General features: G+C 32.1%; 1 protein-coding gene across 1 annotated transcript in view; it reads right to left on the bottom strand.

Moving 5' to 3' along the window:
* LOC5567876 (ras association domain-containing protein 10) overlaps positions 1-18105 on the bottom strand; it is a 143106-nt gene that overhangs the window by 22038 nt on the left and 102963 nt on the right. Inside the window, exon 3 of the mRNA XM_001651857.2 lies at positions 3119-3790. Coding sequence (XP_001651907.1) covers positions 3119-3679 — 561 coding nt within the window. The 5' untranslated portion in view covers positions 3680-3790. The remainder of the gene's footprint in view (positions 1-3118; positions 3791-18105) is intronic.

Raw genomic sequence — 18105 nt, 5'->3', positions numbered from 1 at the left:
ATATTTCGAGCAAAATGGGTTTAAAATCTAATGCTCTGTAATTTTTAAACTCGTTTAAATTTTGGTTCAATATTTCTTCACATCTTTGTGTTACTTTCAAACAATATAATGAAATAAAATGACAATCATAAAAAAATCATAATCCAAACCTCTGATAGAACGATTTTTTGATGGACTATGTGTACTTGGTCCACTCTGACTGAACTAAACATCATCGTTCAGTGAGTTGGTTCACTTTGACTGAACAATTTCTAGGAAAATAACCATCATTCCATGCTTCAATGGTCATTGTGGGTGCATATCTCTAAGATAAGCAGATTATCAAGACCCTTCGGCACCAGTATCGTAAATTTTTCAATAATCCATATCGTCAGTACCGAAATCAGTGGCAATACGATAGCTTGAAAATAATGGTATAGCAGGGTCATTGCATTAAAGACCAGAAATATTCAAATATGTGTTCAGTCAGAATGGACCAAGTGAAAATTTTAAATACCGACCAAAATATACTGGTCCAATAAGCGGGTTCTAGCACATTCCATACATACACCATAGAACTACCATAAACTTCTATCGGACTCTGAAATTGACTAAAAAAATGCAATAGTCAATCAGTTTAGTGCTTTGCAACACTTAGTCCGCTCTGTCTGCACAGAAATCGTTGCAATTTCTGACCACCCATCCATATATGGTCAAATATCAAAATCAAATGCATCGAATTAAGTAATATTTATAAATTTCTATTGATGAATAAGTAGAAGAATCATTCAATGCCAAAAAATCTGACAAATCTCTTGAAATGTTTTTCATATCCTCGTATTCCGCAGCGCGCTGATCAATCTCGCTGTTATGGTAATAAGCACTTGGTCCTCTCTGACTGCACACTTTTATCGATTTTTATTGATCATGACAAACAAACCAATGACTTTTCATCACGCACGGACGATTTAGAGCATAAATAAAAAAGATTTTTTGTATGGAAATTAAAAATAATCTGTGTGACATATAAGAAATCTCTAACAACCCTCCCTCCAGAACCCCTTACGCAATTAATGGATGGACTCTATAGATTTTTTTTTCGAATGGGTTATGATCGTAGGTTACAATAGATGTATCTCCTTTTTTATAATTTTGAAAAATGTTTGGTTTACTTACGTATTTCGTAAGATGTTTATTTTACCACCAACAAATCTTGCATAATTTATGATCTCACCTCGGTTACCAATGGCTTTTAAGGCGAGATCATAAGTTATTCGAGAAATGAACATTTCCATTATATTTTGGAGACGATAAAAATATTTAAAAATTAAGCTATGCTTGTTTTAATTCGTGTTACGGCGTTACATGACTCTATGTTTGATATTCTGCGATCGAACTATACAAATTCATCGTTTAACCATTAGAAACAAGATGATCCTGAATATTTTCGCATGACCACCCCTTTCCCCATTTGTTTTTCTTTAAGGTTTTAATCAATTGAGAATGAACCAAAATTACAAATGTTAAGCCTTATCAGAAACTATGTAACGAACAGTTAACTTTAGTTAGTTTTCCCCTTCTGAAGAAAGTTTACAGAAATGAATGCATTGTAGTTTCACAACGCTGCAAAGTGGCTCATGGCCGTACAAAACCTCAAAATTTAATGTTCTCAAAATCACATGTTATTATTTTTCATAGACTTCTATAGCAATTTCAGATTGATCTGTTTAAATTTTTGTAGGTGCGGAAAAGTTAGCAAAATTTGACTGCTTAAAATTCATCCACTATGGTGCACCTAGCAAACTTCAAACAGCTGTATCTCAACGAAATCATAGCCAATTTAAGCTCAATAGACTTCATGTGAAGGTGTAGTCTTAAGCCTCAGATTTGGCTATAATAACACCAATTTCGACAGATAAAGTTGTTATTTGTAACAAAAAACGGTTTTTGCAAACATTCTTCAACATTTTGATAAAATTTCAAATTTTCGTCCTTTTTATGTGAAGTGTTTCTAGAAAATAAGTCACTCACTATGAATCAGCAAATTATCCATACTTTCTAACGTGCAATAACCTAAATATGTATCGAGTCAGTGGTGTTGGATCCGTTGAATCTGTTGCATGCTTCTTGTAGGCGAGCGACGGAATCCGGATCCATTGTGTCCGGTTCGCGTTACGCGGAAGAAAAAACGAAGTGTGCCGGTGAAAAACAAAAAAAAAACGCGTCAGTATAGTTTGATACGTTGAACCTGTTATATGCTACTGTCGAGCGAGCAACGAAATCAGTATTGTGTCCGGTTTGCGTAGTAACCACACTATCAGTGTCGGTCATTCGTGTATATGCTCACGTATTCATTTCGAATTATATATTTATCGTTTACCAAAACGAATCCTTTCTCATATCCAAACTCCCAGTGTTTTCTTGTGGAAGTGCAGAGGACTCCTCGGCTTCTGTAAAGCAAGTAACACATCAACATTTCCCTCCCATTCCCAAATTGACCTGCATTCGGACGCAGCTGGCGCCGATATTGTTTATTATAATAATGAGAGCACCAGTACTTACACATTGAGGATGCTACTGATCCCGAGTAGTGTCTGTTGGTTCCCTGTGTAAGTACAGCTGTTCTTGCAATAACGGAGTAGCAACTGCGGGCGGTCAATCATGATCATGCTCATGCAATAACACAAATATGTATCTCTAGTTTAGGTTTACACACAAATTTCAGCGTTACAATTATTTTTGTGCAATAATAGCCTTTCTATTCGATTGTATGAAAAAACTTAATTTGGACAAATTTCACTAGAAAAACTAATGTTCAAGTTGACAGCTATTCTCAAAATGATGATATCATCAAGATAGTTAATAGATTACCATAATCAAGCAATTCGGGACGTATTTGAGGTTTTGTCCGACCTTTGTACGAAAGCCCGCCACTTTGTGCTGTTTAAATGTTTGGTTTGATGAGCTTGTAGCATTTTCACAATTAACATTACTTTCGTTCCTCCCCATGCAACATTTTCAAATTCACGTGGAGGATGCTAGGATACAATGACTTTGAAATGACAAATGCAAGCAAAATTGATGGTCTTTTCTCTCATTAGTAACGGTTAAACACACACCGTGTCATCCCCTCTCTTACCTCTGGCTGTGCTTTACCCCAAGCCGACCAGATCTGCAAGATTTTAGTTTTACAGTCCAACACTTGCTCCACCTGTCGCCACCGCTCGGTGATGCAGTATTCCTTTGTTTCGCTCGCCGCATTCTGTCCCGTTGCCAGGTTCTCTTGCTGTATCAGCGCTTCTATGAGATCTCCACAGGTTGTTTCCTCCGTCACTCCGGAAATAAACCTTTGCTCCCCTTTGATCCACACCGGAACCTCTTCTGTTGAGTAATCGCTAACTGTCCCACATGACTCATCGTCTTCGCTTTGTGACTCCTCTTGATCGTCGTCTTCGTCATCGTCATCACTTACTATTTCGCTAGTCATCCTTGGTGCCATCAGTGGATGATTGCTGGGCAGTATCCAGCATTCTTTGGATTTGGGAAAGACTCCGCCGCTTCCGGTTGGCAGCACGGCAGAACTGGTCGGTGCAATTGCTGCAGTCGATGCACCCGGGGCCACCAAAAGCCCATGACCAGCTGCGGCGCTGTTGCTGCTGCTGGTCAAACGATTAACGGCGGCCTGGGCGGCGATGTTCATCGTAATTGCTGTTTCCTATCAGCGGGCCAACCGATGCAACTGGTCCAATCCGTTTGGATGGACATGATAACCGACTGCAACTGAGGCTTCCTTCGCGACCGCGTCGCCACTCTGAAAAAGGAAGGGAAAAGAAACGATAATTTTGGAATCGGTTCGACGAGATTAAGACGGTCGGTCGGTTGGATGAGCGTGAAAAGGGGAACACGAAAAAACTAAGCTCATATCGTGACGATAATTACGTCCGACAGTGTGTCGACAACCAACGAGGGTTATGCAACAGGTGCCAGAGAGCGAAGAGGAACTACTACCACGGCGGCTTTCATTGATGGAGGGCTTTAGATGCACTGAAAAGTTTTTTTTTTCTGCATTTTGTCCATTTTTTTAAAAAGCTTCTCATGTGGTACATTTAGGTATCTATATTTCTAAGTAAATGTTAATACCGATTGAATGCAAATTCCAGACTGTTTCATAAGCTGGACAACATACACGTTATCGTCAATTAAAATTAAAATTTAAGGCCCAAGTCAGTGGAGGATCTGGAATCAACCGACAATTTGAAATTTATTGAATGAACATCTTTACCGAAATGAACTAATCACTACCACATGCGCAAGGGAATATTTCTCTACCGGAAAAAGTATTGTTATCCTCCACATGAGAAAATGCGATAATATTATGAATGTTTATCCACAATATTTAAAAATCTACCAGTACCACTTAGCTCTAAAAATAATAAACTTTTCGTTATTTATAATCCCTCTATATAGCAATCCAAGTCACCATGCATGATATGGTTTATCATATAAAGAATGCAAATATAGGATAATGCCACATCATAATTGCATTACAAGGATTCAAATATCCTGTCAAAAATATTCAGTAAATAATTCTATTGCAAATTGCCAACGAATACAAAATTGATGCACGACCACCACAGTTCAATACCAACTTCCAGAGACAGAGAGATCTCGCTGTCCTCCGGGTATGAACTCCCACTATTAGCAATATTATCACAAGGGAATAGATGTCAACAATATATAAAATTATGTTTGCTAAAACCTGATAAGGAAGTGTTGTTATGTTCCATGGTTATTTGAAAATGATGAGTAAACTACCTATCTAACTGATGCTTTTCTGAAATACATTTGACTGCTTCAATTGCAATATTGAAATTATATGAAAATTCGTATGCCCACCCTAGCCGTTGAAGAAATGAACCGTTACTCTTTGAACGTGGCAGAGGATGGTATTACCATGGATGGTGGGTGCGCTCGTAAGACATGCAGTTGTTTGCCCCAAGATTATTTGGTTTTCTAATATGAAAGCATACATTTTTTTATATACCAATGAATTGCTGAGAAAATTTGCAATCTATTGGTGCTAATTATAAGGCTGAAAAATAAAATTCATAGCATACTTTTTCAATTTCCATTTCATGCGCAAATGATTTCCGCTGCAACAGCACCGGGCCGTGGGAAGAAGGAATACGAAAAACCGACCAACAAGCGATAAATGAAATGTGTTCATCTAACTGTGAGTCATTTTGCTAATGATGTAGGATGGGTGATCTGTTGATATTGATATTGGTATCACGTGTTGATTACTTCGAGCCTCGAATTCTTGGATCAATTTTAATTTTATCTGCAAATTGTTCTGAACAAATCTTCTTAATTTTGTTGAATAAAATATATTGGGGGATTAGAGTTTTCTAAATTAGTAAATAATACGTCATAAGTCATTTTTAATTTCAGAGCGGTCGGTTCTCAGCTTGCTCCTGGCGATCAACATGCTCGTGCTGTATGTATCAAGCGAGCGTGCTTGTGCGGAATGTACTAAGTATACGATGCAACTGATCTTGAATTAAATATTTCATATTACAATTGACATTGGAAATTCCAAGTAAATATTTGTATCTCATGGCTTTCTAAGTGGGATGCCCGAAATTCATTGAAAATATTCTAATTGTTTGTGGCTGAGAACTTTGGACAGACAATTTGAATGTGATTATTGGGAATTTGTTGAATATTTTCCAATTACTGGTAGACACTGAAAAAGGCTGCAATATGAAAAGATGATTGCTTAAAAAGTCTTTGTTAAAGTATACAATATTTTGAAATACATCGAGTTGAAAACAAACAAAGCTATGACAAGAACACTATTTGTATGACATGTAGGTTTATTAAAATAAATCCTAATAATATTTGAGATTTTTATGGAATAATTTGAATATTTCCGAATACCTGATGACAAATGAGCATTCCAGACAAATATTTGAATGAGATGAGGAGCTTTACCAACATTTTGAGTAATACATTACATTCAAATGAAATAAGGGTTTCTAAAAAAAACGGTTCAATGTATAAACGAAATGAGTATTTTCTAGTAAACTCTCGAATATTTGAATGCTCTCTCGAAACATTCGCATTTTTTCAGCAACTTAGAAATACTTGTGTTTTGTGGAATTCTTTAAATTATTCTGAATATTTGATGGCGATTGAGAATTTCTGACTTATATTTGAATGAGATTAGAATATTAGAAAATTTCTGAAAAAATAGAGTATCTCGTCAGTGATATTTGCATAAAAGGAATGTTTTAGAAGAAATTCTGAAGTATGCATGATTGAGATAAGTATTTTTTTAATGCAATTTTAAATAAGACGTCTCAATATTATATGAATATAATTAAATAAATTATTCAAACAATATATGCTCCTTTTTTAAGAATTACCGCTGAATGTTTGACTGAGATGAGAATATTTTGAATGACTCCGGAATAATTCAGTTATTTATGAAAATTTTGAATATTTCTGAATATTCGATGTTATCTGAGAACTTCTGGCAAATATTTTAATGCGATGAGGATTTTGAAAAAATTCAAATATTAAAGAACAAATTTTTGATGATTACTAGATTGAAAAACACTCCGTTGCCAAGAAAGTAATACACAAACTGACGTCATTTTGCGCTCCTAATTTGTTATGAATTCCAAAACTGTGGTCTAGTAACCTTCGATATTGGTCATATACTTTCATTCTGACGAGAATGGGATAGATATTTTCTCAATATAATTTCAAATGATATGAGTGTCAGAAAATTTCTTAATAATATATGAATAAGATGAGTATCTCATGAATGACAATTGAGTTATATGCTTTTTACAGGAATTCCGCTAAATGTATGACTATGATGAGTAATTTTTTAATTACTCCGGAATACTCGAATAATTTATGAAATATTTTGAACAGTCACGAATTATCGATGCCATCATGCCAATCGAGAATTTCTGACAAATATTTTAATGAGAAGAGGATTCCAAAATATTTCTGAAAAATACATAAATGTGATGGGAATCTGTAAATGATATTAAAATTATAGAAAGGTTTCTTGAAGAAATTCTGAGAAATGTGTAAATGCGCTGAGTATTTTTTCAGTAACTTCTAAATTCTTGAGTGTTTTGTGGAATTCTCCAAATTATTCTGAATACTTGATGGTGATTGAGAATTTCTGGCATATATTTGAATAGAATATTAGACAATTTCTGAAAAAAAATTGGAGTATCTCGTCAGCGATATTTGCATAAAAGGAGTGTTTTAAAGAAATTTTTGAAGAAAGCATGAATGAGATAAGTAGAGTATTTTTATAAATCAATTCTAAATAAGACGAGGATACTAGAAAATATCCATATAATATATGAATAACATGAACATCTTGTGAATGATATTCAAACAATATAAGTGTTAAATAACTTCCGCTGAATGTGTGACTGAAATGAGAATCTTTAAATTGACTCCGCAATATTTAAGTAATTTATGAAAACTTTGAATATTTCCGAATACTCCATGCCTATTTAGTACTTCTGTTAAATATTTTAATAAGATGAGGATTCCAGATAATTTCAGAAAAAAATATATGAGTGAAATTTCTCGTGAATGTTATTTATATACGATAAGGGTTTCTTGATGAAATTCTGATGAATGTATGAATGAGATGAGTATTTTCAATTGACTGTAATATTTAATTGAAATGTAATGGAATTTGTTGAAAAATCCGATCTTGATAGCAATTGAGAATTTCTAAAAAGCATTTGAATAAGATGAGGATTCCAAAATATATCTGAATAACATATAAATGAAATGCGTGTCTTGTTATTTGAATTACATAATGGTTTAGTAAAGAAATTCCGAAAAATACATGAATGAGATGAGAATTTTATCAATGACTCTGGAAAACTTGGGTGTTTTATGAAATTCTTTCAAGTGTTCCGAATACTTGATGCCAATTGAGAAATTCTGACATATGTTTGAATGATATAAGGATATTATAAAACTTCTATTTTATGCATAAAAGAAGTGTTTGATAAGAAGTTTTGAAGAATGCATTCATAAGATAAGTATTTTTTGTTTCATTTAATTTAAAAATAATTCTAGAAAATGTATTGATATTATATGAATACAATTAATATCTCGTGAAAGATATTCAAACAAAATAAGTAGACGTGTATTTTTTTCGTAAATCTTCACATCAATTTGTCCATCTAATCCAATTGCAAATTATATGTAATGTTTAGCTTTTCGGTAGTTATTAAACCTCCACTCGGCTGGTTAGCCGTAAACCACGATTCATAATTAAAAACAAGTAGCATATAAGTACTTTTTTTTAGAATCGTCGCTAAATACGACTGAGACGGGAATCTTTTAAATGACTCCAGAATATTTCAGTAATTTATGAAAACTTTGAATATTTCTAAATTTTTGATGCCAATTGAGAATTTCTGGCAAATATTTTAATGAGATGAGGATTCTAGAAAATTTTAGAATACAAGATATATAAATGAGATCAGTTTTTCGTGAATGATACTTATATACGATAAGGGTTTCTGAATGAAATTTTGAATTGACTTAAATATTTAAAATGTTCTGGAATTCTTAAAAAAAAAAAAATTCCAGATGGCAATTGAAAATTTGTGACATTTGAATATTATTGAGAAATGTAAGAATAAGATGAGTATTTCGTAAATTGCATTTGATTGAGATAGAATTTCTGAATTAAATACGAAAGAAAATATTCTAAATAACTCTTGAATATTTCAATGCTCTCTGGAATCTTTCGCATATTTTTGAATATTTTCTGAATAGGACTAAGCTATTAGATAATTTCTGAAAAATAGGAGATAAGCATTTCGTAAGTAATATTTGCACACGGAAGTGTTTTTAAAGAAATTCTGAAGAATGTATGAATTAGATAAATATTTTTTTAGTTTAAATTAAATTGAACCGAGGATACTAGAAAGTCTCTTTTTAATATATGTATATGATAAAAATCTCGTTAATGACATTTGAACAATATAAGTGGTTTTTTAAAGAATTTTCGCTAAAATATATGACTGGGATGAGAATCTTTAAAATGACTCCGGAATTTTTGAGTAATTTATTAAATGCTTTGAATATTTCCGAATACTCGATGCTAATTGAGCGTTTCTGACAAATATTTAATAAGATGAGGATTCAAGAAAATTTTAGAAAGAAAAAAAAATAAATGAGTTGAGCATCTCTTGAATGATATTCATATACTATTGGTATATCTGGTTGAAATACTAATGAATGTATGAATGAATCAAGTATTTTTAAATTACTTTAATATAAGAATCATTATGGAATTCTTTGAAAAATCGGAATTATCGATAGCAATTTAAAATTTCTGACAACTATTTGAATGAGATAAGGATTCCAAAATATTTCTAATATATAAAAAAATGAGACAGAGACGAGCCTACCAACGACTGAAAGTCTCTTTAATAAAGATAGATAATGAAAGTCGAAATGAGGTTTCCACCTTATAAATTTCATTTGAATTATATAATGATGTTGTAGGGGACGGACCTGGTGTAGCGGTTAGAACACTCGCCTCTCACGCCGAGGACCTGGGATCGAATCCCATCCCCGAGATAGTCACTTATGACATAAAAGTTATAGTGACGACTTCCTTCGGAAGGGAAGTAAAGCCGTTGGTCCCGAGATGAACTAGCCCAGGGCTAAAAATCTCGTTAATAAAGAAAACAAAAAATTATATAATGATTTCTCATAGAAATTCTGAAAATTGTATGAATTATTAGTGTTTTTTCATTGACTTCGGAATACTTGAGTGTTTAGTGCAATTCATTGAATTATTCTAAATTCTTGATGGCAATTGAGAAATTCATGTTTTGAATAAGATTAGGATTCTAGAAAATATCTGAAAAAATTGGAGATAAGTGTGAGTGATATTTGCATAAAATAAGTGATTTAAAACAAATTCTGCAGAATGCATGAATATGACAACTTTTACCTTAATTCAATTTCAAATAATACGGGGACACTACAAAACATTTTAATAATATATTAATAAGATGAGTAAATGACATTTAAATAACATAAATACTTTTTTTAAAGTAATTCCGCTGAACGTATAACTGAGATTAGTAATGATTCCGCAATATTTAAGTAAATTATTAATTACTGTCAATATTTCCAAATATGCCTGACGCCAATTGAGAACTTCTGAAAAATATTTGAATGAGATGAGGATGAAAGAAACTTTGAGAAAATTATTATTGAGATAAGTATCTCGTGAATGTTATTTGAAGAGTTTCTAAAAGAGAATATGACAAATGTATGGATGCGATTATTTTTTTTAAGACTATGCAATGCTTAAAATGTTATGGAACTTTTTGAAAAATCTAAATTCTCGATGGCAATTGCGAATTTATGACAAATTTTGAATGAGTTGAGGATTCCAAATAATATTTCAATGAAATGTGTATTTTGTTAATGACATTTGAGTGATATAATTGTTTCTAAACGAAATTCTAAAGAATGTATGAATGAGATGCAATATGTTTCAACGACTCCGAAATACTTGAGTATTTCATGGATTTTTTTTCAAATTTCGTACAATTTTTAGCAAATGAGACATTAGAACATATATTTGTATGAATAACTATTGTCTTAATTCAATGTTATATAAGACGAGAAAGGATTTTTACGAAATTCTGAGAAATATAAGAATGCGATAAGCATCTCGTAAACAACATTCGACTTAGACAGAATTTTTAAAATGAATACGGTATCATGCATGAATGATACGAGTGTTTTCTAAATAACTCTCAAATGCTCTCTGGAATCTTCCGCATAATTTCGAATACCTGGAAATTTCAAAGATTCTGACAACTTTTCAATAAGGATATAAGAAAATTTCTGAATAATGATAAACAGATAAACATCTCGAAAGTAATATTTGCATATAAAGAAGTGTTTCAAAAGAAATTCTGACGAGAATGGGATAAATATTTTCTCAATATAATTTCAAATGATATGAGTGTCAGAAAATTTTCTAATAATATATGAATAAGATGAGTATCTCATGAATGACATTTGAGTAATATAAATGCTTTTTACAGGAAGTTCGCTAAATGTATGACCATGATGTGTATTTTTTGGATGACTCCGGAATACTCGAAATTTCATAAATTAAATTCAAATAGTTTCCAATTATCGATGGCATGATGGCAATCGAGAATTTCTGACAAATATTTTAATGAGATGAGGATTTCAAGATATTTCTGAAAAAAAAAATTTCTGAAAATATGATGGGAAACTGTAAATGATATTAAAATTATATAAAGTTTTCTTGGAGAAATTCTGAGAAAAATATAAATGCACTGAGTATATTTGCAGTAACTTCGAAATACTTGAGTGTTTTGTGGAATTCTTTAAATTATTCTGAATACTTGATCGCAATTGAGCATAACTGATATTTGAATAAATGAAATGTTTTAAAATAAATTCTGAAGAATAGATAAATGAGATAAGTATTTTTTTTAATTCAATTTTAAATAAGACGTCAATTGTTATGAAGGTCGGTAGTTCGGTTTGCAATTATCCGAATGGCATGAATTTGCGGTGGTGAACTAAACATAAAGTGAATTTACTGCTTTTGTTGGATTTTAACTTTTTTTATACACATGTCTCAATGTTCCAGACGGTTTTAAAATGGAAATAAAAAAGTAAACAACATCAATGTTAATTAACTTAAAACAGATATATATTACAAAATCATCCTATAGTTTTTTTTTGTGTAAGGACTGTGCCAGATTGCAAACCTAATTTGGTAAAAAAAATCATATTTGTTTTCATTCCTAAGTTATAAGACCTTGTTGTTGTTTACTTTTTTATTTCCAATTTTAATCCGTCTACATTTGAGCATGTGTTTACTAATTTTAAAATCCAATGAAAATGCTAAATTCACGTTACTAGCTGCTAAATTCACGTTATAGAGCTATATACCTCCAAACATGACCATTTTGAAAATTGGCATTTGTTTACTTTTTTATTCCCAATACTGTATATCCAACATATAATGGTATCTTAAGGTCTTAGGTATCTTAAATAAATTCTGAAAAATGTATGCATGAGATGAATAATTTTTCAAAGATTCCGGAATATTTGAGTGTTTTATGGAGTACTTTTAAAAATTCCGAAAACTTTAAGCTATTGAGAAATCAAACATATATCGAAAATTTATTTCTAGTGTTCTCGTCTTATATAACATTGAATTAAGACAATACTTATTCATACAAATATATGTTCTAATGTCTCATTTGCTAAAAAATGTAAGAAATTTGAAAAAAAAATCCATGAAATACTCAAGTATTTCGGAGTCGTTGAAACATATTGCATCTCATTCATACATTCTTTAGAATTTCGTTTAGAAACAATTATATCACTCAAATGTCATTAACAAAATACACATTTCATTGAAATATTATTTGGAATCCTCAACTCATTCAAATATTTGTCATAAATTTGCAATTGTCATCGAGAATTTAGATTTTTCAAAAAGTTCCATAACATTTTAAGCATTGCATAGTCTTAAAAAAAATAATCGCATCCATACATTTGTCATATTCTCTTTTAGAAACCTTTCAAATAACATTCACGAGATACTTATCTCAATAATAATTTTATCAAATTTTCTTTCATCCTCATCTTATTCAAATATTTTTCAGAAGTTCTCAATTGGCGTCAGGCATATTTGGAAATATTGACAGTAATTAATAATTTACTTAAATATTGCGGAATCATTACTAATCTCAGTTATACGTTCAGCGGAATTACTTTAAAAAAAGTATTTATGTTATTTAAATGTCATTTACTCATCTTATTAATATATTATTAAAATGTTTTGTAGTGTCCCCGTATTATTTGAAATTGAATTAAGATAAAAGTTGTCCTATTCATGCATTCTGCAGAATTTGTTTTAAAACACTTATTTTATACAAATATCACTTACACTTATCTCCATTTTTTTCAGATATTTTCTAGAATCCTAATCTTATTCAAAACATGAATTTATCAATTGCCATCAAGAATTTAGAATAATTCAATGAATTGCATTAAACACTCAAGTATTCCGAAGTCAATGAAAAACACTCATTATTCATACAATTTTCAGAATTTCTATGAGAAATCATTATATAATTCAAATATAATTTATAAGGTGGAAACCTCATTTCGACTTTCATTATCTATCTTTATTAAAAAGACTTTCAGTCGTTGGTAGGCTCGTCTCTGTCTCATTTTTTATATATTAGAAATATTTTGGAATCCTTATCTCATTCAAATAGTTGTCAGAAATTTTCAATTGCTAACTATAATTCGGATTTTTCAAGGAATTCCATAATGATTCTTATATTAAAGTAATTTAAAAATACTTGAATCATTCATACATTCATTAGTATTTCAACCAGATATACCAATAGTATATGAATATCATTCACGAGATGCTCAACTCATTTATTTTTTTTTTCTTTCTAAAATTTTCTTGAATCCTCATCTTATTAAATATTTGTCAGAAGCGCTCAATTAGCATCGAGTATTCGGAAATATTCAAAGCATTTAATAAATTACTCAAAAATTCCGGAGTCATTTTAAAGACCGCTACAGCTATCTAGGCCCCTTGACTCATATATTTTTTTCTGAAATTATCTGGAATCCTCATCTTATTAAAATATTTAACAGAAGTACTAAATAGGCATGGAGTATTCGGAAATATTCAAAGTTTTCATAAATTACTAAAATATTGCGGAGTCAATTTAAAGATTCTCATTTCAGTCACACATTCAGCGGAAGTTACAGTGCTGTTCTGAATAATAGCAGCGCATGTCGATTTTCATACAAGATGCTCAACTTTGACATGCTGTAGTTTTGTTCCCTTTCAAGCAATCGAGCTGAAATTTTCTCCACAGAACTACAAATATGATCAATTTTGTAACTACAAAATTTCAGTTTTTTCTGAGTCCCTGCCGAAAAGTGAGACACTAGGTGAAATTTTTCAAAAAAATAGCAGTTTTTCATTTTAAAATTTTTCTTCTACAAATATTTTAAACATTTTCGGTATAGGTGTAGGTTTGATAAGTAGGAGGAGATTGTTCCAATGGTAAGTGATATACAATTTAAAACTATAATGTCAAGCAGAAATTCAAATTTTTAAAACTGCTATTTTTTCGAACAATTTCATCTAGTATCTCACTTTCCGGCAGGGGCTTAGAAAATTTTGAAATTTTGTGTTTACAAAATTGGGCATATTTGTAGTTCTGTGGAGAAAATGTCAACTCGATTGCTTGAAAGGGAACAAAACTACAGCATGTCAAAGTTGAGCATTTTGTATGAAAATCGACATGCGCTGCTATTATTCAGAACAGCACTGTATTTAACACTTATATTGTTTGAATATCATTCACAAGATATTCATGTTATTCATATATTATATGGATATTTTCTAGTATCCTCGTCTTATTTAGAATTGATTTATAAAAATACTCTACTTATCTCATTCATGCTTTCTTCAAAAATTTCTTTTAAAACATTCCTTTTATGCAAATATCGCTGACGAGATACTCCAATTTTTTTTCAGAAATTGTCTAATATTCTATTCAAATATATGCCAGAAATTCTCAATCACCATCAAGTATTCAGAGTAATTTGAAGAATTCCACAACACTCTTCTCATTAAAATATTTGTCAGAAATTCTCGATTGGCATGATGGCATCGATAATTCGTGACTGTTCAAAGTATTTCATAAATTATTCGAGTATTCCGGAGTAATTAAAAAATTACTCATCTTAGTCATACATTTAGCGGAATTCCTGTAAAAAGCATATAACTCAATTGTCATTCATGAGATACTCATCTTATTCATATATTATTAAGAAATTTTCTGACACTCATATCATTTGAAATTATATTGAGAAAATATCTATCCCATTCTCGTCAGAATTTCTTTTGAAACACTTCTTTATATGCAAATATTACTTTCGAGATGTTTATCTCCTATAATTCAGAAATTTTCTTATATTCTTATCTTATTGAAAAAGTTGTCAGAATCTTTGAAATTCGCAGATATTCGAAAATATGCGGAAGATTCCAGAGATCATTCAAATAGTCGAGAGTTATTTAGAAAACACTCGTATCATTCATGCAAGATACCGTATTTATTTTAGAAATTCAGTCTTATTCGAATGTTGTTGCCTTAAGATTCGTGTTCAATGAACACTTAAACAGTTATTAACTGAGAGCTTTCTTTGCCAAAGTTGCCATTTTCGCATTCGTATATCGTGTGGCAGGTACGATAATACTCTATGCCCAGGGCAGTCAAGGAAATTTCCATTACGAAAAGATCCTGGACCGACTAGGAATCGAACCTAAACACTTTCAGCATAGCTTCGCTTTGTAGCCGCCGACTCTAACCAATCGGCTAAGGAAAGCCCCCTTTAACTTACCCTTTGAGTTCTTGATTGAGCTAACAATATAAAATAAACTGAATGTACTGAACTCAATTCAAAACACACTCATTCTAAGCAAGCGCTTCACCTTTGTCTATGTTCTTGAACTTTAGAAGCAGCCCCAAAACATATGAGCATTTGAACTTTTGTCAGGCCAACAACAGCTCACAATTAAAATATCCAAATGCTAGCTTCCACTCATCAACCCCAAAACAAATACTCGTAACTGACACCCTTCCGTTCGTCGTTTTTCTTCATGTTTTGTGGTTGAATCACAGCAGTTGGAATCACTGACCTATTGAAGAGTAGTGCCCCAACGCACAGTCATCATTACCGGCTAAAAAGTATAATTGCACTGCACTAAATATACGTCTAATTGCAGAAGCTCATTACGTGCCTACCACCCCAGCGCATCGCATCGCTTTGGCGATGGGGAGAGACCAAGGGATTCATCTCAGGCAGTAGGTAGTGTTACAATTACATCACAGCATGTAGGTGAAAATGCCCATCGCACGACGGGGGAGTTTGGAGCATAGGCCCACCATACCGTGCGCCCAATTGGTGTCGGTGATTTAACGGACAGTCAACAGCCACATTACCTGGCAACTATTCGGAATGATTAAGGGTATGCGGTATGCAGTTTTTTCAAGTCGTTACAAAATGAAACGATACACGAAATTCCTGGCATTGGTAACACAAAGTAACAAAAATTACATTTTTGTGTGTCTCAAGGATCAAATTATGTGTCCCTAGTAGATTTTAGGTCACTGAATTTGATGCCGTTCTCAGAAATGTACCAGCACGAGTTTTAGCTACAGGTTGCCATAGTTCTATAAAACACTGGTTTTATTGATGTTTAGATGAGATTTAAAGTATGATTTATCAAATTTGTGGGCTCCATATAAAATTCTTTTTTCTCTTATATAGCAAAATACACTACTTTTCTGAACCATAAAAAAACAATCGACCCGAATGACTCTAATTGAGTTAAAAAGACGTTGAATAAAAAAAAATTAAAAAACAACATTTTAAAATCGTAAGTTTTATGGATTTGTTAATTAGTATTGTTTCACATGTCAAGTTTGCATTCTGTGGAAAATTAAGCAAGTGAAATGCCATACAAGCTGGAAAACTTGCATGCAAGTTGGTTGAAATAGTTTTTTCTTTTTCATTTTCAACAGTCAATATCCCCAAAACTAGATGTGCTACGACATTTTCAAAAACACGGCAATGTATTCAGCAACCCTTAATTGAATGAAAAGCGGTATTTTGGCGCATGAGACAAAATCGTGTTCCGCAGTGTAATGACCAGGCATTGCAAAATTCGCTCTCTCGAAACACATTTAAAACAAGCGATGAAATAACATCCCATCTGTAGCGGTTCATGATAGGCAATGTATCGCAAGTTGTAACAAGTTTGATAAATAAGAGCAGCGAGCGAGAGCCCCAAAGAGAGAGCGATGCTAAAATCTTGTTTTCTCGCTTGTTTACCATTGGGGGTAAGTGTTTTATTTTACTTTCACGGTAAACAATCCCCGTGTATCCGATAGCAAAAGTACTCCAGGTTTGGAGCTTGTTAAGACTAATGCTCAGAAAAATATGAAATTTTATGGTTAAACAATTGATCTATAATATCTGTAGTTCTGCAGAGAAAATTTCAGCTCGATTGCTTGATTATAGAGCATGTCAAAGTTGAGCAGTTTGTATGTTTGTCTACAATATGCGTTGTATTGAAATGCTTCTTATAGCAAAGTTTCAGACAAGATAAACCCATGGAAGTGCCCTAGTAGCCCTTCACCCTATTAAAATTAAAACTATGATTTGTGAATTTATTTTATAATGAAAGGAAAATCATTGCAAAGACCTTCTGAATTGTTCTACACAGAAGACTTTTCAGTTTTTTTCTTCAAATAAACCAAATAAAGGCAAACAGTTTAAAAAACATGGTGTTTATCGTTAAAATAAAATAGTTTGAGATAGCTTTGATTAAATAACTAAGCCAAAACGGGTTTTAAACATATATTTTGATTTTACCTTCAAATAATCTACAAAATCATGTAAAGGGTCGTCCATAAAACACGTGGTCCCTCATGCCCTTATCCATCAATGGCCATGATTCGTACAAATTCCAAAAATGTTGTATGGACAAAAGACCACGATGGGGGTCTGAAAATCTGATAATAATTACCACGTAATTAATGGGGAGCCCCAAAGAGATGGAATGGATTGAGTATGTGCCTATGTAGTTTTTGACAAACATCTAGTGGTACTTTTTCGAAACCATATGAACTATGAGGACTAAGTTTTCTTACCTTGAAATTGTGAGCTATTATTATTATTTATTTATTTCACAAAGTGCACTTTGAAGGCTGATTGATGAAATATCAGCAACCTAAAGTCACTATTTGTCATGTCTTAGGTAGAGAATATAGCCGAAGATTTGGTATCGGAGTCTTTCAACGACTGACAATGCTGATAATACAGCTGGGGATTTTTTTTTATTATCGTACAAATTGGGCCGAAGGGTCTCAGATTTTCATGAAACTTTTTCCACAGGCAGGGCTCATGGATATATGAATAAAAAAAAAATTAGAAAAATTCAGGGTC

Source organism: Aedes aegypti, chromosome 3, assembly GCF_002204515.2.
Source record: "Aedes aegypti strain LVP_AGWG chromosome 3, AaegL5.0 Primary Assembly, whole genome shotgun sequence".
Lineage (NCBI taxonomy): Eukaryota > Metazoa > Arthropoda > Insecta > Diptera > Culicidae > Aedes > Aedes aegypti.
The sequence above is the reverse complement of the archived record's forward strand: the minus strand, read 5'-3'. Positions and strand labels throughout refer to the sequence as shown.